The following is a 23243-nucleotide window of genomic DNA, read 5'->3' as shown; positions in this document are numbered from 1 at the left end:
TCCCCCTCCCCTGCCCTTGACAGTGACCCAGTTTAGCACTGCACATGGTGTGCCTGGATAGGGGTGTCTGGTGGCAGCCACTGGGGATGCATCCAGGACCTCCATGTCTGGGGAATTGGGGAGGGGATTGGTGATTGGCCCACATTGCGGATGAAAGTACCAAGGGGGTCATATTTCTCGAGTGCAGCGTTTTTTAATGCTGGACGTATGTGTTCCCAACTGCCCCAATCCCCGATGGTGCTGCCCACATTCCCATTCCATTCACAACCCTTCCCCCCCCATCCCTTCCCCGCCCCCATCTCACCCACCCCGCTTACTCGCTATCCCCTTTCGCCCTCCCCAATGCCTTCTCAGTGATCTCGACCTACTTCGCCTTCCGTGCTCTACCGCTGTGCCCAGGCGTGTCCCCAGGATGCACATCAGAGATGGAGGCAGCCTGCTGCCTACCGCGTCCAGTGGCCTTCGATGCCCCGGTGGGCACCCTTGGAGCTGGATGGCCTCGGCCCACTTGCTGTCTGCATGTCCCGCCATGCCACCCTGTTCCGGGTGCTGACTCTGGGACATGCCATTGTCAGGGGGGATGGGTCATGGGGGAGCTGGAACAGACATCGCCAATCCACAGTGTGCCTCCGGGTTGGCACCCAGCGCCCCTTCCTCCCGATCGGTGTCCATAGGGCCCCGGGGTTCACCTCCGGACAGTGGGGCTGCTGGATCAAGTACATTTGCACCGTCGGATGGAGATCCTGCAAGAGAATGAACATGTGGTCAGTGGGAGGAATGTGTTATTCTGTATGGCATTAACAACTCACATGTCTTAGGTCACCTGGTTGGGGGCCGGTGGATCCTCACCCCTGCATCAACCTCTGCGACAGTGACCGATCTGTGCTTGGCCACTCATGCGGCCTCCATGGCCTGTACCTTGTAGGGGGTGAGGACCCTGATGTCTGATGCCCCATTGCTGGTCTGGACCCTCTCCTGTCTGTCGTGAGCCAACCTCTCCTGCGGGACATAGGGGAGGCATTATGAGCCGCTCGCATTGTTCATTGTGGGGTTTTGGGGGGGTTTTGGTGGAGGGTTGTGGCGTGGATGGGGAGTATGGGGGTGATGGGGTGTATTGGGGGTGCGTATGGGGTGTGGGGGCATTAGTGGCACAGCTCGACGTGGGTGGTAGGGACACGGAATTGTGCTAGGTGGGAGTGGTGCCAGGTGGCTGGTGCCAACCCAATTGTGCATTCGATGGAGATTGTTGATCTTAAAGCACTGGGTGCCGGTCCTCCTGGTGATGTTTCCAAGGGTGATGGCCACTCCCACTTCAGGCTACTCTGTGGCTGACCCGCCAAGACCCTCGGAGGACAAGGCATCTCATCTAATTTCGACCACTTCCAGCAGTCTGGGTCGTTGGCATCTCCAAATCGTGGGGCTGGACTCCTCGGTGGCATGGCTGCGATCTGTGTGGGGTTTGCTCTGCAGAATTGGTTTAAGTGCTGCTCTCCCGTGTTAGCGGAGGGCTGGTGAATGTGGTCCCGGCAGGACAGTCATTTCTGGCATTGAAGCCTGTGGGGCCTTGTTAAGTGGACCAATTAACATTTGATACAATTGATGGCCTCACTGGGCCGAGCATTGGGAAGCCCGTAGCAGTTCCCACTCGCTTAGAAGCGTTTTCGTTAAGGGAGTGATTCTCCGGCGACGTTGCTCAAGGGAGAGCACAACGTGGCCGGAGAAATACAGGGAGGGCCCTCCAGCGAGCTACCTGACAGGCTCCATGCCACGTGAGATTCACCAGAGTCTATTCGGAACTCCGTCCCAAATGGGTGGGACTGAATGATGCTCGCGGAAGTAGGTCATAAACCTACTTACAACCTACCTGGGTGGGATCCAATGGCCTCCTTCGATTCACTGGCCTTGCTGCAGCCGGTTGCCGATCAGTGCTGGTCCGCACAAATGTGGACCAGGCGGAACGGCAACCGGGGGGGTAGGTCTTCCAGACCATCGGAGACCCCTGGGTAAACAGGGTTGTTGTGTTCCGTGTTCTTTGTCTAGCAAGGAATCTACAGAATTGCTGGTGACTTATCCAAAACAGGATTTATTAATATGCATGTGATCAGGTAATGATCAGATACAGAGCAAGTTATCATAGAGTTTCTTTAGACTCCCCTAGAACTACCCCTATGCATGACTGTCCTCTTGTATGTCTTACAACCTTCGGAAGATAGCCGGATGTGCGCTGACCTACATCTGACATCACCTGCTGGTGGGAGGTCACACTGCTGGGAACATGTAATATTATCTACAGGCATATCACCACAAGGGTAAGTGCAGGGTGGAACACGGACACCTTGGCACTGCCACCTTGGCCAAGCCAGCAGGAGCACTGCCTGGGTGCCAGGATGGCAGTGCAAGGGTGCCCGAGTGCCAGCGTGGCACTGCCAAGGGTCAGGGGCGAGGGGGACCATAAAATGAGTTTGGAGGGAGTGTTTGAAAGGTGGGGGAGTGCAGGGCAGGTAAGTAGGATCTCCGGAATGTTGGGGGTGATGGGTGGGGGTCCTTAAAGGGAGGGGCTGCTATAACCAGGCTTGGGGGAACCTGAAGAGGGGAACCCCAGGGACTCCATAGTGGGTTGTCCTCACTTGGGGTGTGGGGTAGTGTCCACGTGGGTGGGGGGTGACATTTCCCATGGGTAGGGTGTGTGAGGGACTCACAAGCTCACTCAGAGATCGGGGCACCCTTTCTGATTGGCAGCCCGATCTCTGAGTTCAGCTCCCCAGTGCTAAAAAAATTCTAAGTGTGGCCTAAACCAATGAGAAACACCTCAAGGCCTAAAAAAGTAACTAAGTGCCTTGAATAGCGGTGGGGAATTCGCCGGCAGAGCCGGCGGGAAACTCCCTGAAAGAAACACCACAAATTAAGACAGAAATGTTTTGGGAGAATGGCGCCATTAATGTCATTTTGGGTGGGAATTGCGGTGTGATTTCCACTGGGTATAGGCTTGATCCAGATTACAATTCACCCATAGTCAGTGATTTTTTTTGAGCTTGGGGAGATGCTCACTGAAATATCTCACACTTTGAATGTTTTCTGGAGTGGGGAGCTAGAGATGCCGACCAGACCTGCTCCTCTGAGATCAGGGCACCAAGGGTTATCAGATCTCAAAGTTAGGTTAAAGGTCCCCCACACTCCCCACCCACGGATATATCGTGGCCTCCCAGACATGGTCAGCACCCTCAACCCTCAGCCCCGGAGAGGGAACCTCTTCCCCATCGCTAAACGTCCACGTTAATATCCACACCACCCAGGCATGAGGGTGAGCAGGCCCACCCCCACCCTCATCCACCCTAGTTAGCATCAGGGCACCCTGATACGGGATCGTTGAGGGCCTGCCACCACTCAGAACCCCCCCTCCCCCTATGTGCGCACTTCAGGCTCCCCGTTCAAACCCCCCCCCCCCCCATTTCACACCCCCACCCCCATTTCACACCCCCACCCTTCACCCACTTTCATACCCACCTTCATACCTATCCTTCAACTCCTTCATATCTTCCCCTCACCCCAACCTTCTTACATCCCTTCAGGTCCCGCCATTACAGGCCCCCCTTTATAAGCCCTCATCATGCCCCCCCCCCCTTCACCCTCCCTTTTCTGACCATGGCCCCCTCCTCAGGCCCTGCCCCTTGACACCGTGACACTGCCCTGGGAACTAATAATAATAATAATCGCTTATTGTCACAAGTCGGCTTCAATGAAGTTACTGTGAAAAGCCCCTAGTCGCCACATTCCGCCGCCTGTTCGGGGAGGCTGTTACGGGTATTGAACCCGCGCTGCTGGCCTTGTTCTGCATTACGAGCCAGCTGTTTAGCCCACTGTGCTAAACCAGCCCCATTCTGGCGGTGTCAACTCTGGCAGTGTCAACCTAGCACTGCTGGTGATGCCAGGGGCAGTGCATGCCCTGGCCCTGACCACCCGGGATTCCAATGGCCTCTGATCCCCATCATGCCTGCTTTCTGTTTTTGGAAACCAGCACTGATTTACAGCAGCCTCAACCTGCGGCAGTGGGGCCGCTGAATTTGGGGAGCCCGGAGACTTTGTCGTCCTCGGTAGTGAAAGTACTGTTTAAGCACCCCAGTGACCTTCTTGAGCATGTTGTTGTGGCACATGGCATTTTCTGTGTTGTCGAACTGCGCATAGGTTATCTATCAGAGTCATTTCTACTTCATTGCTGTCTTCCTGGTCTGTGGGTAGCACGTGCTGTCCGGTAACTCAGCTTTGTTTTGTCATGGTAGCGCAAATGCGGATAGTACATCAGGCTGCTGCAGAATGATGGCATCATGAGTGCTGCTAGGACAGTGGACATTGATCTGCATGATGCACTCATAATGATCGCACACCAGCTGGACACTGAGGGAGCAGGAGCAGTAGACCTCAGAATTGACATGCAATGCCCACAAGGTAATATGGGTGCTGTCAATGACACCCTGTACCTTAGGGAAACTGGCAATCCTTGAAAAGCCATATGGTTCCTCTGGCTGCTCCTCTGACAAGGGAGAATGAAATGTATTCAGCTCTCTTTGTAAATGAGCCTCCGTAACCTCCCTTATGCAGCAATGGATGGTGAACTGAGAGATGTTGCAAATAATCTGTCCAGAAGGAGCTTGACCGATACAAGTGTATGGCCGTGGTCACTTTCACAACCACTGAGAATGCATCCTTCCCCTGCTCTGAGGTTGCAGTTCCAGCTGCAACAGGTGACAGATTTCAATAAGCTGTGTTGCAGGGTGTTGGATACCATTCGGTCAGTCTTAATGAAGTCTTCATAGTCTTAAGTAGTTAACTATGTATATATTAATGACAAGAACTATGTAGAGATATACAGTAAAGGTTTCAAGCTAGGAGCTGACTCCATGCTTGTTTGCGCACATGGCTCTGTCCAGCAGTAGACTGACCCCGAGGGGTGGATCATGTGTTCGCTTACACCAATATGTGGACGGTGTTGTACTCCGTTCCACATTAACCCTGTATGTGCCAGACCCTTACACCAAGTCTTTGTCCAATGTATTTTTAAGTTATTCTACTTTACTCCATGTATTTACACCATTAGTCTACCCCATCTCCCCCTTTTAAGTTACTGAGTTCATGGATTCTGGCAGTCTGGAGGCCTTACAACCCTTCCATATGTCAGCCGCATTACAGAGTGGTAGACTCTGCTGGTGCAAGTAAACTCTGTTGATTTGGAAGTTTTGGCATCTGTGTATCTTCCTCGATGTCTCTCCACTGTACTGTGGTAATTGTCATATTATTCACCCTGGGGTAACACGGACTGCAACACTATGCAGTTAAATGATCAAGCATACACCAAACATTGGCGTTGGTTCAATAAGATTTATTGAACTTCAGTAACGAAGCACGCAGCTGCCTGTGGGTTGACTCTCTACTACTATAAGTGAACTAACATTAACTATCTAGACCAGGCTAGCTCTGATCCACGTGGAGAAGGTGTTGAATGATTTGTACACCCTGACTGTCACTACAGTTGTCACCAGTGGAAAGAGGCAGAGTGCTGATGCCTCATGTGTTTTATAGTTGGAAGCCCCCCTCTGGTGTTCTGTCTGGTGATTGGTTGTGTTCTGTTCTATATGTTGATTGGCTCACCTGGGTGTCTGCCACTGTCTGCTTTTACCTCATGATGTACATGGGTGCATATTATGACAGCCCCCCTTTAAAAAAAAAAATTGTCGGCTGCTTAGAGCATATACGACATATTTACGAAAGTAACTATATACAGCAATTGGTGAGTGAATGGATAGGTACCTGTAAGGTGTCTAGCGTGCAGAAACATAACAGTATATATACAAAGGAACTATTTACAAGTCCAGTTGTTGGGGCTGTCGTCGGATTCTTGTGGACCGCCTGAGAGGTGGAGGCGGGGATGATGGTGTCTTGACAGGTTGGCATGCAGCCAGATTGGTGGCCTCGTGGAGCTAGGTGTCCGGATAAGGCAGAACAACATCTGGGAACGTGAGATCCGGTGGTGGGCAGGCAAGTTTGCGTAGTGCCCTTCTGTTGCGCCTGACAATAGATCCATCAGCCGTGCGAACCACAAACGACCTGGGAGCAGCCTGTCAAACAACAACAGCTGGAGCTGACCAGCCTCCACCAGACTACTTGATGCGAACAGCGTCCTTCGGAGAGAGCACGGGCAGATCAGCAGCATAAGCATCATATGTTAGCTTTTGCCGGGTTCTGATCTGCTGCACCTTTTGCCGCACTGGAAGGTGATCCAGGTCAGGTACATGATTGGCCGGAACAGTCGTCCGCAGGTTACGATTCATAAGGAGCTGTGCCGGAGACATACCGTTGGACAGAGGAGTTGCCCTGTACGCCAGAAGAGCAAGATTAAAGTCTGAAGCTGAGTCCGCAGCCTTACAGAGCATCTGCTTCACGATATGGACCCCTTTTTTGACCTTCCCATTAGATTGCGGGTAATGCGGGCTCGAGGTGATGTGCTGGAAGTGGTATTGCTTTGCGAAGTTGGACAATTCTTGACTATAGAAACAGGGACCGTTGTCGCTCATAACAGTGAGCGGGATTCCATGCCTGGCAAATGCCTCCTTGCATGCCTTTATGACAGTCCTGGATGTTAGATCAGACAGTTTCACTACCTCGGGGTGACTGGAAAAGTAATCAATTATCAGGACATAGTCACACCCGTTGGCGTGAAAAAGGTCAATGTCGATCTTAGACCGCGGAGAGGTCACGATCTCGTGCTGCTGGAGCGTTTCTTTGGGCTGAGCAGGCTGGAAGCACTGGCAGGTCGCGCAATTGAGGACCATGTTTGATATATCCTCATTGATGCCGGGCCAATGGACAGCCTGCTGGGCCCTGCGCCTGCACTTCTCAATTTAGGGCAGCACAGTAGCATAGTGATTAGCACAGTTGCTTCACAGCTCCAGGGTCCCAGGTTCGATTCCCGGATGGGTCACTGTCTGTGTGGAGTCTGCACGTTCTCCCCGTGTCTGTGTGGGTTTCCTCCGGGTGCTCCGGTTTCCTCCCACAGTCCAAAGATGTGCGGGTTAGGCGGATTGGACACGCTAAATTGCCCTTAGTGTCCAAAAAGTGTAAGTGGGGGTTACTAGGTTACAGGGATAGGGTAGATACATGGGCTTGAGTAGGGTGCTCTTTGTAAGGGCCGGTGCAGACTCGATGGGCCAAATGGCCTCCTTCTGCACTGCAAATTCTATGAATACCGAGGTGTCCCTCGTGTATTTGCGTGAGCACCAAGTTCTGGAAGCTGCGCGAGATGACGATGTGATCCAATTTCAGGAGGATCCCCTCGACAACAGTTAGGTCATCCTTTACATTATAGTATTGGGGGCATTGCCCTTTCTGCCAGCTATTCATGAGGTGATGTATGACCCGCTGCAGAAGAGGGTCCTTGGCGGTCTCTTCTCGAATGGTGACGAGGCGTTCGTCGGATGTCGGGAGGGTGCTGGCACACAGTTGCACCTGTGCCTCAATGTTGTGTATGAAGTCTACCTGCTCACATGGCGAGGTGATGGCACATGACAGGGCATCTGCAATGATTAGCTTCTTTCCAGGTGTATAAACCAGTTCAAAATCACATCTGCAGAGTCGAAGGAGAATGCACTGGAGCCTTGGTGTCATGCCATTTAAGTCCTTGGGTATAATGTGCACTAGAGGTCTGTGGTCCGCCTCTACTGTAAAGGTCGGGAGACCATAGACATAATCGTGGAGTTTCAAGATGCCAATGAGAAGGCCCAGGCATTCTTTCTCTATTTGAGCATATCGTTGCTCAGTGGGGGTCATGGCCCTTGACGTGTAGGCAACTGGAACCCAGGACGAGGTGTCGTCCTTCTGGAGGAGCACCGCCCCAATGCCGTCCTGGCTGGCGTCTGTGGAGATTTTAGTCTCCCTCGCTGGGTCAAAAAAAGCTAGAACAGAAGCAGTGGTTAGCTTCGCTTTCAACTCAAGCCACTCTGCTTGATGTGCGGGTAGCCACTGGAAAGTGGTGGACTTCTTCACCTGGTGCCTGAGGGCAGTGGTGTGTGACGCAAGGTTGGGAATGAACTTCTCCCAAAATGTACCATCCCCAGGAAGCGGAAGACCGCCTTCTTGTCCTCTGGGGTCTTCATTGTGTTGATGTCCTTAACTTTGTCCGAGTCTGGTTGCACGCCCTGCTGGGAGATCTGATCACCCAGAAACTTAATTGACGACATGCCAAAGGAGCATTTGGTTTTATTTAATTTCAGGCCGTTGGCATGTATGCGCCTGAAGACATGTTGCAGACGAGAAATATGTTCCTCTGGGTTCGTGGACCATATGATGACGTCGTCAACATAAACCCGCACACCGTCAATGCCCTCTAGCAATTGCTCCATTATTCGATGAAATATTTCGGAGGCCGAGACAATACCAAACGGCATGCGGTTGTAGCAATATCTTCCGAAGGGTGTATTAAACGTGCAGAGCTTCCTGCTGGACTCGTCCAGTTGTATCTGCCAGAAGCCACGCGATGCATCCAGCTTTGTAAAGAATTTGGCATGTGCCATCTCACTCGTCAGCTCCTCTCGCTTCGGGATCGGGTAGTGTTCCCTCATAATGTTGCGGTTCAGATCCTTGGGATCGATCCAAATGCGCAGTTCTCCAGAGGGCTTCTTGACACAGACAATCGAGCTGACCCAGTCAGTTGGTTCCGTCACCTTGGATATTATTCCCTGATCTTGGAGCTCCTGCAGCTGCGCCTTTAGACGGTCTGTTAGGGGCGCCGGCACCCGGCGTGGCACATGGATGACAGGCGTGGCATCAGGCCTGAGCAGAATTTTATAGCGGTAGGGCAGCATACCCATCCCACTGAACACATCCGGGTATTGCAATAGTAGCTCCTCAATGTCGGCCTGAAGAGTGCCGTTGGCAGAGGACATGGCATGTACACGCTGGACTAGCTGGAGTAGCTTGCATGCATGGGCACCCAGCAGAGAAGTCTTGCCAGGCTTGACGATCTCAAACCGCAAAGTGGCCTTGATGGCCTTGTTGGATATATGCAGGTGACAGGACCCTAATGCAGTGATGGCATTTCCATTGTAGTCGAGCAACTGGCAGGCCGGCGGAAGAATTGTTGGCTGCCTTTGGATATGAGCAAGATCTGCTTTGGATATTAGATTGGCCGAAGCACCGGTGTCCAGCTTGAACCGGATGCTACAATCGTTGACTTGTACTGTGGCACGCCACTCGTCCACATAATCCACATTGAGGATGGGTGTGTGTGTTGCTGAATGCGAGGAGGCCTTGTCATGCATGGTGATGATGCCCACTCAATATGGGGACTCTGGGCAGTCATCCTCTGGATCCGTGACGGGATCAGGTTCCAAATCCAGCAGCCCTTGCCGCACACTTCGAACGCTGGAACTGGGATCGCTGGCCCCCTGTCGGAGGTGCAGACCTGCACAAAGCCGCATAATGGCCAAGCTTCTTGCAGTTGAGCCATCGCCTGCCTCTTGCAGGGCATTGCCGCTTTAAATGGGTGGTGCCGCAGTTGGGGCACGTCATCCCGTCGGCGTCGTGACGCTCGGTGCGTCATCGAACATGCGCAATGCAGTCACCGCCGCTCGCACCTGCGCAGTGTAGTCTTCGGCCGCTTCGTTCTCCCGACCATGGTGCGCATGAAAAGCGCGCAAAATGGCTGCCTTCATCGATGCTCAGGCACCGCATTCAGGCGATGGCCTGTACACTCTCAGCCTCATGGGAGGCAAGTTGGTCCTGCTCTGCCGACTTAAGGCGGGAATAGCGACTTTTCGCCTGTTCGTGGACTTTGCACGCCTCGATGGCCACTGGCAGGGTCATATGTTTTATTTTTAGGAGCTGCTCCCGCAGGGCCTCAGAGTGGACCCCAAACACAATCTGATCCCTGATGAGGGAGTCAGCGGTGTCTCCGTAGTTGCAGGATTGCGCTAGAATGCGAAGATGAGTGAGAAAGGCTCATCCTTACCCTGAAGGCGCTGCTGGAAGACATACGCTCGAAGCTTTCGTTCATCTCGACCTCACAGTGACTGTCGAATTTGGCTAAAATGGTCTGGAACTTGGGGCGAAATTCTCCCCAAACGGCGCGATGTCCGCTGACTGGCGCCCAAAACGGCGCCAGTCAGACGGGCATCTTTGGGGGACGAGCCCCAACATTGAGGGGCTAGGCCGACGCCGGAGGGATTTCCGCCCCGCCAGCTGGCGGAAACGGCCTTTGTTGCCCCGCCAGCTGGCGCGGAAATGACATATCGGGGCGGCGCATGCGCGGGAGCGTCAGCGGCCACTGACAGTTTCCCGCGCATGCGCAGTGGAGGGACTCTCTTCCGCCTCCGCCATGGTGGAGACCGTGGCGGAGGCGGAAGGGAAAGAGTGCCCCCATGGCACAGGCCTGCCCACAGATCGGTGGGCCCCGATCGTGGGCCAGGCCACCGTGGGGGGCACCCCCCGGGGCCAGATCGCCCCGCGCCCCCCCCCCCCAGGAACCCGGAGCCCTCCTGTGCCGCCTTGTCCCGCCAGTAAATAGGTACTTTAATTTACGCCGGCGGGACAGGCAATTTATCGGCGGGACTTCGGCCCATCCGGGCCAGAGAATCGAGCGGGGGGGCCCGCCAACCGGCGCGGCCCGATTCCCGGCCCCGCCGAATATCCGGTACCGGAGACTTCGGCAACCAGCGGGGGCGGGATTCACGGCAGCCCCCGGCGATTCTCCAACCCGGCAGGGGGTCGGAGAATGACGCCCCTGGTCTTGTCCTCACCGTCGGCAAAAGTGAGCGAATTGAAGATTTGGATGGCCTGGTCCCCCGCAGTCGACAGTAGCAGCGCGATTTTTCGGGCATCGGACGCACATTCGAGGCCCGAGGCCTCAAGGAATAGACTGAATTTCTGCTTGAAGACCCGCCAGTTGGCGCCAAGGTTCCCGGAGATCCGGAGCTGTGGAGGTGCTTGAATCTTTTCCATGCCACTGGAAGGCAGTTGCTGGTCTTCAGTGAATTTTCGAAGGTAAATTACTTAGAAGCAGTAGCCACTCCTGGTATCATGTTGTGTTATTCACCCTGGGGTAACACGGACTGCAACACAATGCAGTGAAATGATCAAGCATACACCAAACGTAGGCGTTGGTTCAATAAGATTTATTGAACTTCAGTAACGAAGCACACAGCTGCCTGTGGGTTGACTCTCTTACTACTCTAAGTAAACTAACATTAACTATCTAGACCAGGCTAGCTCTGATCCACGTGGAGAAGGTGTTGAATGATTTGTGCACCCTGACTGTCACTACAGTTGTCACCAGTGGAAAGAGGCAGAGTGCTGATGCCTCATGTGTTTTATAGTTGGAAGCCCCCCTCTGGTGTTCTGTCTGGTGATTGGTCATGTTCTGTTCTGTATGTTGATTGGCTCACCTGGGTGTCTGTCACTGCCTGCTTTTACCTCATGATGTGCAAGGGTGCATATTATGACAGTAATTGCGTGGCCCAGGGATGAGGCGAGGACTCCTGGCTCTACCCTCTGGGCTGCCAAACAGGTAAGTCCAAGGCTGATCATCATCCTTCCAGGTGACAGTACTTTCTCTGCCTCTCTGTCTCTGTCTCTGTCTCTCTCTCTCTCTCTGTCTGTCTGTCTCTCTTTCTCTCTCTGTCACTCTCTCTTTGTCTCTGTCGCTCTCTCTCTCTGTCACTCTCTCTCTGTCTCTAATCCAGACCTTGTCATTCTTTCGCATTGTAACAGGTGTCTGGTACGGTACTTTTTATGGTAGGTAGGACAGCTCTCTTACTTGGATGGCCTGGCAGTCCTTGGTTACCAACCCTGGTACTAGTTTTATCGACAAAATTGGAAGTTGTGTGCGGACCCGTCTTTCATTTGCCTGTGTGTATCTCGAGAAGCTGGAATGGTGGTGGAAACCAGATGTGGTGGCAAAGTGTGCAAAATTGTGAGCCGTTATCATATGTGATATTGTCTGGGATGCCATGGTTCTCGAACATCTCTTTCAGTGCCTTAATTACTGCCTCTGTGGTAGCCATACATAATTGCTTCACTTCAACCCACCTGGAAAGGTAATCCACCATGATAAGGAACGATTTGCTGATTAAAACATATACTTCAATGCTCAGCCTCTCCCATGGTTGGTAGGGAACTGGGTGGGGTTGAGGGTTTTTTTTTGGTCCTGCCTGTGCAGCGCACATACCTGACAGTTCACTGTTGTATCCTCAATTGGCCTGGAAATACCTGGCCATCAGATAGTGGATTGGGCCCGTGCACTACATAATGGTGATGCACAGGTTGCCCTGGTCTATTTTTTTGAAGGATTTCTGGCTAAAGGGTAACTGGGGACCAGCTGCTCATTGTGGACCAGGTGCTCATTGTAGACCAGGAGATCATCTATGGCTGTAACGTGTTTTTTGTTGTATGGTACTACTGCTTGGTCTCTATTGTGGCCACCCTTGCTGGCGATAACAATAGATGTGGACACAGTCCTCATCACACATTTGTTCCTGGTGAGTGAATTGGTTGGTGTTTATCATAGAATTTACAGTGCAGAAGGAGGCCATTCGGCACATCGGGGCTGCCCCAGCCCATGGAAAGAGCAACCTCCTAAGCCCACATCCCCACCCTATCCCCATAACCCAGTAACCTCACCTAACCCAACCGTTTTGGACACTAAGGGCAATTTAGCTTGGCCAACCCACCTAACCTGCACATTTTTGGACTGTGGGAGGAAACTGGAGCACCCAGAGGAAACCCACGCAGACACTGGGAGAAAGTGCAAACTCCGCACTTGTGATCCCTTACTTGTGATCGCTGGCAGGTCTCTCCTTTTGAATTGAGAGTACATCCTGTAATTTAAAAACCTCAGCTCACACCTGCTATATGTGCTAATTCTGAACTCTGGGAATTGAAGCTGGACTTCAAAGAGATCCCATGGAGCCTTTTGTTGCAGTAGGAATTTTACATTTCCACCAGCTTCCAAGTCTTTATTTGGAACTTTAGCCTGGTGATTTTCCTCAGTGTCTGCTTCTCGCGCTTTTCAGGTCAGAATGATTCTTCAAATCTTTCTTTAGTCTTGCAGGATTTTAGTTTATCTCTGCATTTTTGCAAAGTTTTTGATTTTTCCATTAGCTGCCACCAGATTGTAAGGTTCTGTCCAATCAAGCTTTCCAACCTTTACGTGTGGGTCATATGTTCTACTGCATCACTATATGGGTGATACTGTACTCAGTCCCATGTTAACCATTTAATAATCTTTATTGTCCCACAGTCGCCACATTCCGGCGCCTGTTCGGGTACACAGAGGGAGAATTCAGAATGTCCAATTCACCTCACAAGCATGTCTTTCAGGACCTGTGGGAGAAAACCGGTGCACCCAAAGGAAACCACGCAGACACAGGGAGAACGTGCAGACTCAGCACAGACAGTGACCCAAGCCGGGAATTGAACCTGGGACCCTGGCACTGTGAAGCAAACCACTGTGCTACTGTGCAGCCCAGCCCCTTATACTACAGGAACCTCCTGAGTGGAGACCTCTAACACACTGTTCCTCGGTGAGGTTAAGGTGGGAGAATTGCTCCCTGGAGACTTTGGCTTGGATATGGCCGCTTGCTCAGTGACATCCTCCCCCTGCATAAAGCAACTTGTCCTCCTTTATAGCCTATTGTACCTGTGCCTCGGAGCAAGTGGTCTGAACAGAACCCTTTTGAATTCAGGACCATTCTTTCAATCAGGTAACAAAAGCATTGAAGAGGGTTTCAGCAGCAGATGAGCTGAAGCAGAGGTGGGCAATATTACGGAGGTGGCAGTTGACAATCTTGGTGAGGGAACAGATAGGCGAATGGATGTTTGTTTGAAACCGATAATTTCCTATTCTGATCAAAACTCAAATGCTGTCTGAGCTGAGGTAATATGTTTTGCTAATACTTCAGTTCTGAAACTGCCTAGTCTGTACTCACCTTTTGCCTATTCATAGCTGAATATTCTTTTCCTTAGTGTGAAAGTAAGGCTTTCCAATGCAGCCATCTGATTTACTAATAACAAAATGGCAGTTTACATCATTAAGGCAGAGCGACACAAACAATGTTATCAGCAACTACAAGCTGTCTGCAGATTTTCAAGCCACATCCCACAGAACCATATGTAGGTGTCTGTTCTTGTTCACGGGTAATAAATGCCTTATCCTCAGCTTCCAATTATGGCAGCAAATAGCTGCTCAGTGTGACAAAATGGGAATGTTGTTTAGATGCCTAGTTGCTAGATGGCAGCAAATGGCTGCAACCTATGGTTAATGTAGTGACACTAATGAATTCTGAGAATTAATTTTCAGCTAAGAAAGCCTGATGAAGGCTGCCAGAATGTCAAACAAGATAAGAGATTGACTGTCACTGGGGTTTGAGTTTATTTGTTTTCTGCTGGTGGGTGATTGTTCCTGACCCCCTCAAATTGGGAGGTGGTGGTGTGAGCTACATCGCAAGCTGTCTGGCTGATGTTGTATATTAACAAAACAAATTAATAATTACACACTACATAATTGAAATCCAAAACTACATTTTATTAAAGTAGAACCCATAAACTTAATTTTGCCACAACAAAAATATTTTTCCACGAAGTAAATTAGAATGAAATAATAAAAATAATTTTATGTCATTCCCGGAATCCGAAACGTCCTGGCAATTTTGCATAGTTAGATAGCAAACAAAAACCCTTACTTTTTACATACTTAACCGTTTCATGTAAAATATATTGGTACAGATCAGGTATTTTTATTAAATATTATTTCTCAATAATGTCCTTTAAACATTGGTCCTGGCAGTCAGTAGTTGGAGGCTGTAAAATAAATTGATTGGAAGAATAAGTAAAATGATTAATTTCTCTGCTTGGATGAACTTATTGATAGGTAGTATCAAATGCATTGGAAAGTGGGATGAGATAAGTCACCATTTTTTCAGCTTGACTATGGCAGGCAGCAGAGTACAATGATGAGCACAAACGGCACCCAGCAAATCCTGCTTACATCACTGCCAGGAAAATGCAGAAATAAATGTGTGAGATAGTGGCAACCAACACACAAACTGTAGCTGGAGAGCACATTGAAGATGATGTGGAATATCCTTCGAGGATAGGGCATTAGAGCGATTGTGAAATTGTCTAAACAAAGAAGCAACCAATGATACTAGCTGCTTATCACTTGCCGGTACAATCGTAGATCAAGAAATTATATTTGATCTCTTAATGGTAGGTGAAGCTTATTTAACTTTATAAATCAGATCTGTTTCCATGTATAATCATGCTTATTATGTTTGTTTAATTTGCCCTCATTTTCTGAAAAGTAGAACGTGATGTAATAATTGTGTCCGCAATAAAGCTTGTAGCCTACATGGACATTTTAAATTCAGATTCTAGTTTGTGAAAGAGATTTAAAATGTTTGTGAAAAAACAGTGGATGGTCTTTTACCTTAAACAGTGATTGAATGAGACCTAAAAACAGTGCTAAATCAACTATCCACTTTTCAATTTATTTTCATTCAGGCGAAAATGACATTATATCAAGTTAAGCAACATTAATGTCCCAAATTATTGATCCAAGTTGAAATCTGCAAACTAATAAAATTATTTTGATTTTTGATTATTTAGCGTCTTTGATTCTTCATAATTTTTGGCTTTTGGATACCATTTCTATCCATTTTAATTCCTCACAGAACTTTACTAAACTGATAAAAATGGACATTGATTTGTCCTTCCCGAAATTTTTACACGATTTTGAAATTAGTTGTTTGGGTCTATTGGATAATTTAAAAAAAACATTTCACTATTAAATACCAAGAGGAATGTGATTAGATAACACCATAGCTTTTGTATCGTATGTTCTCAGTTTGTGGTAAACGTTTAAAGAATGTGATTATTTCTGTACAGCATTTAAATGACATGTCTGTTCAGTATTTTTATTTGTCACTTTTCCCACTTTCTCCAGATGTCTGATTAAGGACTTTGAAAAGCGCCCATCAGTTGCGTACTTACTGAAACACCCATTTATTAAGCAGGCTTGTGGGAAAGAGGTTACCCTACAACAGCAATTAGCTGGTCTGATCAAAGCACAACAGCAGGAGTGTTCAGCAAAAACAAGGTATGATACAATAATATCAATAAAATAGTTTGAACTGAGATGTTTTGGAATTTGAAACTAATAGTAACTGCAAATGCGACAAAAGTGAGCAATTACATTTCATAATACAGGTGATACAGGTGTATTGCTAAAATAGTTTGTAGGATTGTGATGTAATTATAGCAGAATATAGTCCAAATCTGTCATAGAAATATTACTTACAAATGACTAAATGTGCATATTTATCTATTGTTTGCATCACTTCTATGTCAGTTAGTGCAGAAAGTTTTTGTTTACAGGTTGTTTGCAATACTTGGATGTGGCCAGAGAGTGGCAGGATGCAGCTGTTGTTTGTGAAGGGCTATTTAATAAAATAAGTTTAAAACACAGTGGCTAATTCAGCTCCGCAACACCTGTAATTTCAATGCTGCATGTGTGCACGCTGCATCTGTGTTGCACGCGTGTTCACCTAGTGTGGTCTTTAACTGGACCCCATTTTGTCCCGGCCGTGATCACAACTGTTGAGTATTGCTGGATTTATCTGTAGTAGGCAGATGATGGCATCAGTCAACAATTAAAGCTGATTTAACTGTAGAGGTGGCATTTTCAACCTTGCTGTTTTTGATACACCCTCTCTTAACCACGCACAACAAAATGTGTATTCAGCAGCAAGAAGGGCCCCACATAGTGTGATTTAAAGGGATAATCAACTACTTTCAGGTTGGCCGTTGATTAATTTCTACCAGCTCTGCTTGAGTTTTTTTGAAGGGCTGTGAGTTTCCTCTCCCTCAAGACGTTGGTGACCTTGGGCTGCCATATATGGTTTTATGGTTACCCCTGGCAATTTGCAGCAGTGGTTTACCAGTGCCTTCTGCAGCTTCTGGCTGAGTAGGAAACTCTCCTGCTCTCACTGGTTGCCATAGGTACAATAGAAGGATTTGTAGGCTGATAATCAACCTGTTTGGCCACATTATGAATGCATCTTCTATGGCCATGGAGCTTCTAGCCCAAAGGTAGCGATGCTACGAAAGCATACAAACCCTCATGAGTTCTCTGCTGCTGTTTAAAGTTGGTGAAGTTGATAGGTTGTTGTGGTGCTGCACGTGGATGAGGTCTTGAAAGAAAAACAAGAAACTTGCATTTATATGGCACCTTTCATGACTGCTGGATCTCGCAAAGCACTTTGTAGCTAACAAAGCATTTTTGAAGTCTATTAGTGTTGTATAGAGGAAACAGGGCATCCGGTTTGTGCACTGAAAGTTGCAAGAAACAACAATGAGATAATGATCCATAAGTTCCTGGTACCCTAGTGCCAGATTTATGGGGTGCCCCAAAGATGTGCTGGGGAATCCCTCTCGGAAGTTCCCAGCTAAGGGTTTACCTGGCAATTGTCCAGAAGGACTAACTTTCCTCGGTCAATTGTGCTGCTCTGGAAGTCATCTGACAAAGCGAGTTAAATCAGTAACATCGGATAGTTCTACCAGTTTTACACTCATAATTACTGTGAAAGAGTTAGAAGGAAAATAAGCTATTCTATCTTCAGAGTAATTATTTTATAGACCCAGACCGAGTCCCACACAGGACAGCCCCACACCCCCCCCACAACTACGTTTCCCACCCTCAAGTTATTCTCCACCCCCCACCCATCGTACAGGATTCCCCACAGCCCCTGCGGCGACTTGACCTCCCGATCCGACCAGGTCTGACCCCACACTGACATACATGCCCACCCGCACCCATTCCCGTTGTCTGACTCGCCCGCCCCCCGATTTCCAAACCCCTGCACTCCCCTGATGTCCGAATCCCCCACTCCGCCGGTGTCTGACTTTCCTCCCCAAAGTTCAACTCCACCTCCCCGATGTCTGACTCCGCACTCCATTGTCCGACTACCACTCGGATGTCTGAACTACCAACTCTCTGAAGTCCAAAATCCCTAGCCCCCTGACATCCAATTCCCCCACCCCCAATGCCTGACTCCACCCCCCCGATGCCTGGCTCCCCCCACCTAATGTCCAACTCCCCCTTGATCCCTGACTACCCCAGATGTTTAACTCTCTTCCCCCCACCACTGATGTCTAACTACTCCACTGATGTCCAACTACCCCCAACATGTCCGAACCCCCTATCTGCCCATGTCCAAATTCCATACCCCAACATATCATTCATTTACCTTAGAAACTTACCATCTCCCATTCAATCGAACCTTTAAACTCACCTTCTTTACGTCATCTAGTGCCGTAAAACAGAGTTGTGTCCTTTGCTCTGTTCCTTTTATACTCGCCACTGGAGCTGTGGGCGTGCTTCAGTCTCACCCGGCCTGAGTCTGGAAGGTCAGACGAGGCAGCCACTTTAGAATTTAAGTGCAGGTAAATTGGTATGGAGTGGCAATCCACTCCCAGGAAGTTGCCAGCCAATTACGTGTTCTTTTGTCAGATTTTGTTTTATCGTGCTCCTGTGAAACGCCTAGGGATGTTTTATTACCTTAGATGCTATATAAATACGAATTGGTTTTGTGTATTTTGGAAAAACAGATGGCCAGAATTGGGTTTTAGCTAATTAAGTGGAGTTCGGCTGATAAAAAACACTAAATTTCTTTTGACATCAACAAATAATGTTTCTACCGCTGGCACATTTGTGAACATCCTAATGAACAGATGATTATCATGTTACACATAAACAGAGACTCAGTTATTGTTTAAAGTTACTGTGTTCTGGAACTTTATATATTTATTGCTTAATTTGTGCAATTTTTGATGAAGATTAAATGGTTAATTACAGGATTTCATGATTTACTTAAATAAAGCAAACAATTTTTCTAATACTCAGTTTGTCAGCATAGTCTGTGAAATTATGTGCACTTTTAATTAAAAGGAACACTCATTCTTATCTTTTGTGAAATGTTACAAATCCATTCACTGGATATTATTTTTAACTTTGCTTTAAGCAGACAAAAAAAAAGCAGACAAAGACACATGAGAGCCTCAGAGGGAAACAGTCAGAAGATGACTGATGACTTGGTCACCCTTGAATCCTTAGATGAGGTATGGTTTTCAAAAATGTTTCTTAGTTTGTAGTAAGCTTTATTAGAGCTTTGTATTTGAATGGTAACTCGTAATTTAGTGAGCAACTCCACAGAAAAGAATGCAGAAAATAAAATACTGCAGATGCTGGAAATTTGAAATTAAAAGCAGAAAATACAGGAATAATTCAACAAGTCAGACAGCATAATTGACCTAAAAAGTTATCTCTTCCTCTCTCACTCTCCATATACCTGACCTGCTGAACATACCAGCATTTTCTTTTTTTGATATTGGAAATGAACACAGCTTGGATTGAGCTCTGGTTTCAGGAGTAGTATATTTTTAGACAACTCTCACGTGGCTCTCTCTCATGACATTGCTCAGTAGTATGTCAGTAGTAGTAAGGCCATAATTTTGGTTGTTATAGTTCGTTACAAAATGCTAAGAGCAATGAGGGGAAGCTGTAAATGTTTGCAAATTGCTTTCTTCCTCTTTTATCTCAATGTGATGGAGATCTTGTGGCTCAACTTATAGTCCTCATGCCTTTGAACTGTAAGGGTTCAAGTCCCACTCTAGGACTTGATAGTAATGGAAAAAGAGCTCACAGCATCATACAACAGGTTGTCATTCAGCTGGAAAACCTTTCTGGCATCCAACACCATCCTCCCATGGGAGAAGTGAGTGCGAAGATGTGCAGAGCAAACAACTTAAATATGACATTTTGGGGGTGGATTCTCTATTGTCCATGCCGGTATCGGAATTCCCAATCAGGCGGAGAATGACGGGTTGCATGATAAAAGAGGATTGCCGCAAAGCACCAGACACATTGTAATGCTCCGCTGCCCTGCCGCCCCACCACTGGCCTGAACGAACTGAGGGTCTCACACTGGTTAGCACTGCTGCCTCACAGCACCAAGGACCCAGGTTCGATTCTATCTTGGGTGACTGTCTGTGTGGAGTTTGCACATACTCCTCGTGTCTGCCTAGGTTTCCTCCCACAGTCCAAAGATGTGCAGGTGGGGTTACAGGGCTAGGGGGTGTTAGGAAGGGTGCCCTTTCAAAGGGCTGGGGTAAACCTGATGGGCCAAATAACCGTCTTCTGCACGGTAGGAGTTCAATGATCAATCCCATGTCAGCGGCACCGATTTGCATGTATTTAAATCTGATTAACGGCTGGAAGCCCGGATCCTCCACCCCCCATTTTGCTCCAGCCCTCACAGCCAGGAGTCATGTGTGCATGATTTGGTGCAAGTACTTACAAACAGGGCTCAGGCGCCAAAGCCATTGGGAGGGGGGTAAAGAGATAAGAAAACTTTTGAAACTTATCAGGCTTGCTGGGGAGTGTATGCCTGGACCTCAGGGAGTTGTGGGGAATGACTTGGTGGCAGGTGCGTGGACTCTTGGTGTTCCCCTCACAATCGGGGTGCCCTGGCTGAGACCCCCATTGCTACATAAATTAATATAAACCCACCCTCTAACTGCAAATTAGAGGCTCCTGGCTGGTTAGACTGCTGGCTGCATCCTGAAAATGCTCTGAGGATGTCTGGTCATGTGGCAGCCCACCCATCTGGAAACCTCATATCCCAGCCGTACAATCAAGGGGATGGGCGTGGCTTTGTTCAATCACTGATCCATCACGTGTTGCCACTCCTTAGTGCACTCCTTAGAAGTGCTGCTTCACAGCAGAGGAAGCAGGGATTAATAGCACAGTGGGCTAAACAGCCGACTTGTAATGCAGAACAAGGCCAGCAGTGTGGGTTCAATTCCCGTACCGGCCTCCCCCAACAGGCGCCGGAATGTGGCGACTAGGGGCTTTTCACAGTAACTTCATTGAAGCCTACTTGTGACAATAAGTGATTATTATTATTATTACTAGAGGTCACCCCAAACAAAGGACACATACACAATGGCTGTTGAAACCCTCCCTGACACACTGCTCCTCTCAGAGTAAGAGCCTCACCAGTGACAGGAGAGCATAAGGCAATTACTTATTTCTTTCTCAGGGGGCCCAAATATGTTTTTTTTGGGTCAAGGTCTGGAGAGCCGCAGTAATGTCCAACTGTGCCCTGGACATGTCCACCTGTCCTACACCTCAGCCATGCACATGACAGTCTACCCCAAGCCTTAGATGGCCTGACACATGGCCCTGATGTCTTGCCCCAGGTCTTCCACTGTGAACACCACCCTTTCATTGTTTACCTGGGCAGCAAGCACTGTTGGCACCATCTCCTTCTAAAGATGACTGGACTCCTCCGCTGGACTTGCAGGTGCTGGCATGTTGCTGTCATCCCCTCCTGTTGATTCTGACTCTGCTTTTTGCATCTGCACCAGTGATGGGATCATCTTTTCCAGAAGCATAACATCTCTCTGGTGTCAGCTACTCTGGGATCAGGCAGCCCACTGACCGACTGTTCCCTCGGGGGTCCCTGCCTCCACCTGATGTGCTGCTGCATGTGTGTGGTGCTCACCAGAGGGTGACCCAGGAGCCTGATTGCTAGAATGACCAACCAAGGTGATAGTCTCTGTGATGGTGGATGTTGTAGCTGGTGGCATGTATGTGCAATATATGTGTTGGGGGCTTGTGGAGGTTGGGTTGTAAGAGACATCATAGTGTCCCTACAGTGAAGAAGGAGGCCATTCGGCCCAACGGGTTTGCACCGATCCTCTGAAAGAGCAACTCACTCATGCCCTATCCCCCAACCTATCCCTGTAACCCCACCTAAGAGCACTTTTTAGCGTAGCCAATACACCTAACCTGCACATCTTTGGACTGCGGGAGGAAACTGGAGCACCAGGAGGAAACCCACGCAGACATGGGGACATGGAAACTCCAGAAGGACAGTTGCCAAGGTCGGAATCGAACTCTGGTCTCTGAAGCTGTGAGGCAGCAGTGCAAGGGGATTTTCACAGTAACTTCATTGCAGTGTTAACGTATTAACCACTGTGCCACTGTGCTGCCCATTACAGGAAGGTGGGGTGTTATTGGCCTCTGGAGAATTGGGGCAGATGTGAAGAGTCAGGGAAGTGAGTGATGCCAGGGGCACACAGGTGGTTACTCACCTGTGCTGATCAAAGTAGGTTGTTCATCTTCTTACATCATTGCGTGCTGGCCTCTTGATGAGGCTGCCAACACTCACAGCCTCTGCCACTTCATCCCAGGCTTTGTTCAGTATATAGCGGACTTGAGTCGATGCCCCCCCCACTCTGGGGAAGAAGGAGTCCCTCCTGTCCACGATGGCGTCCAGCATATGTTCAATGTCAGCATCCATTGATGCTGGCCTTCATGCAGCCATCTTCGTGCCTGTAATGACAGTCTATGCTGAGTGGCGCACTTGAAAGCTGCATCAGCTTGTCAGGCTCTGAACACGAATCCCAACCCCAGCGAATTAGACGTCTGTCAGGCTAGGACTCGACTGCACGTGGGCTGCATGCTGGCCCATTTGCATGACGTGAATCGCTCCTGGCCAGTGCTCTGAGCGACAGTACGCAGTTACTGAGATTCTCCACCGACTGCGCACTTAGTGTCCAGAATGGAGAATCCAGGCCCTGATGTACACCATCTTGAACGTGATGGTCATTTTGAAGAAATCTTCTGCTTTGCCAGTAGTAGAGCTTTTAGGTAAGTTTATTAATTTCTTCGAAGTTTGAAATGTATTCATTTCTTCAAAGTTTGGATATGATGATTACATTTTTAGCTTCTATATTAGAATGATACTCAAGAGTTATTGAAAACGCAAGATAACTGCCAAAAGCATTCACAAAAATTGTCTGAATGGTATTGATGCGTAGTGTTTAGTGTGTTTTCACAGCAACATTTCTCGTGTTTGCTGTGTACATTTTCTGGGAGATTTTGCACCTTGCTGGTTCTTTCTTAAAACTTCCCTGCATACTTAATAATAGTTAAAGAAAGTCATAATTTCTTTCTTTCTTTTGTGAATTTGATAGTGGAGTAACCCAAGTTTTCAGGTGTGATAATTTACAGATGTTAAAATGCAAAAAAGGCTCAATGATGATGGTAATGATGTGTTTTTCAATCAAGGAATGAGAGAGAAAGCAAAACTTTACCTTGGGAAAAATACTTTGTACCACCTGCCCCTGACACTTTT

The 23243-nt window shown here is 48.6% G+C and overlaps 1 protein-coding gene across 9 annotated transcripts in view; it reads left to right on the top strand.

The window, feature by feature from the left end:
- myo3b (myosin IIIB) overlaps positions 1–23243 on the top strand; it is a 1137435-nt gene that overhangs the window by 310047 nt on the left and 804145 nt on the right. For 8 of the 9 annotated variants that reach the window (XM_072475849.1, XM_072475848.1, XM_072475844.1 and 5 more), the window contains 2 exons: positions 15986–16138; positions 19062–19158. In XM_072475849.1, coding sequence (XP_072331950.1) covers positions 15986–16138; positions 19062–19158 — 250 coding nt within the window. The remainder of the gene's footprint in view (positions 1–15985; positions 16139–19061; positions 19159–23243) is intronic. The other variant, XM_072475846.1, reaches the window with a different exon arrangement.

Source organism: Scyliorhinus torazame, chromosome 2, assembly GCF_047496885.1.
Source record: "Scyliorhinus torazame isolate Kashiwa2021f chromosome 2, sScyTor2.1, whole genome shotgun sequence".
Classification (NCBI taxonomy): Eukaryota; Metazoa; Chordata; class Chondrichthyes; order Carcharhiniformes; family Scyliorhinidae; genus Scyliorhinus; species Scyliorhinus torazame.
The sequence above is the reverse complement of the archived record's forward strand: the minus strand, read 5'-3'. Positions and strand labels throughout refer to the sequence as shown.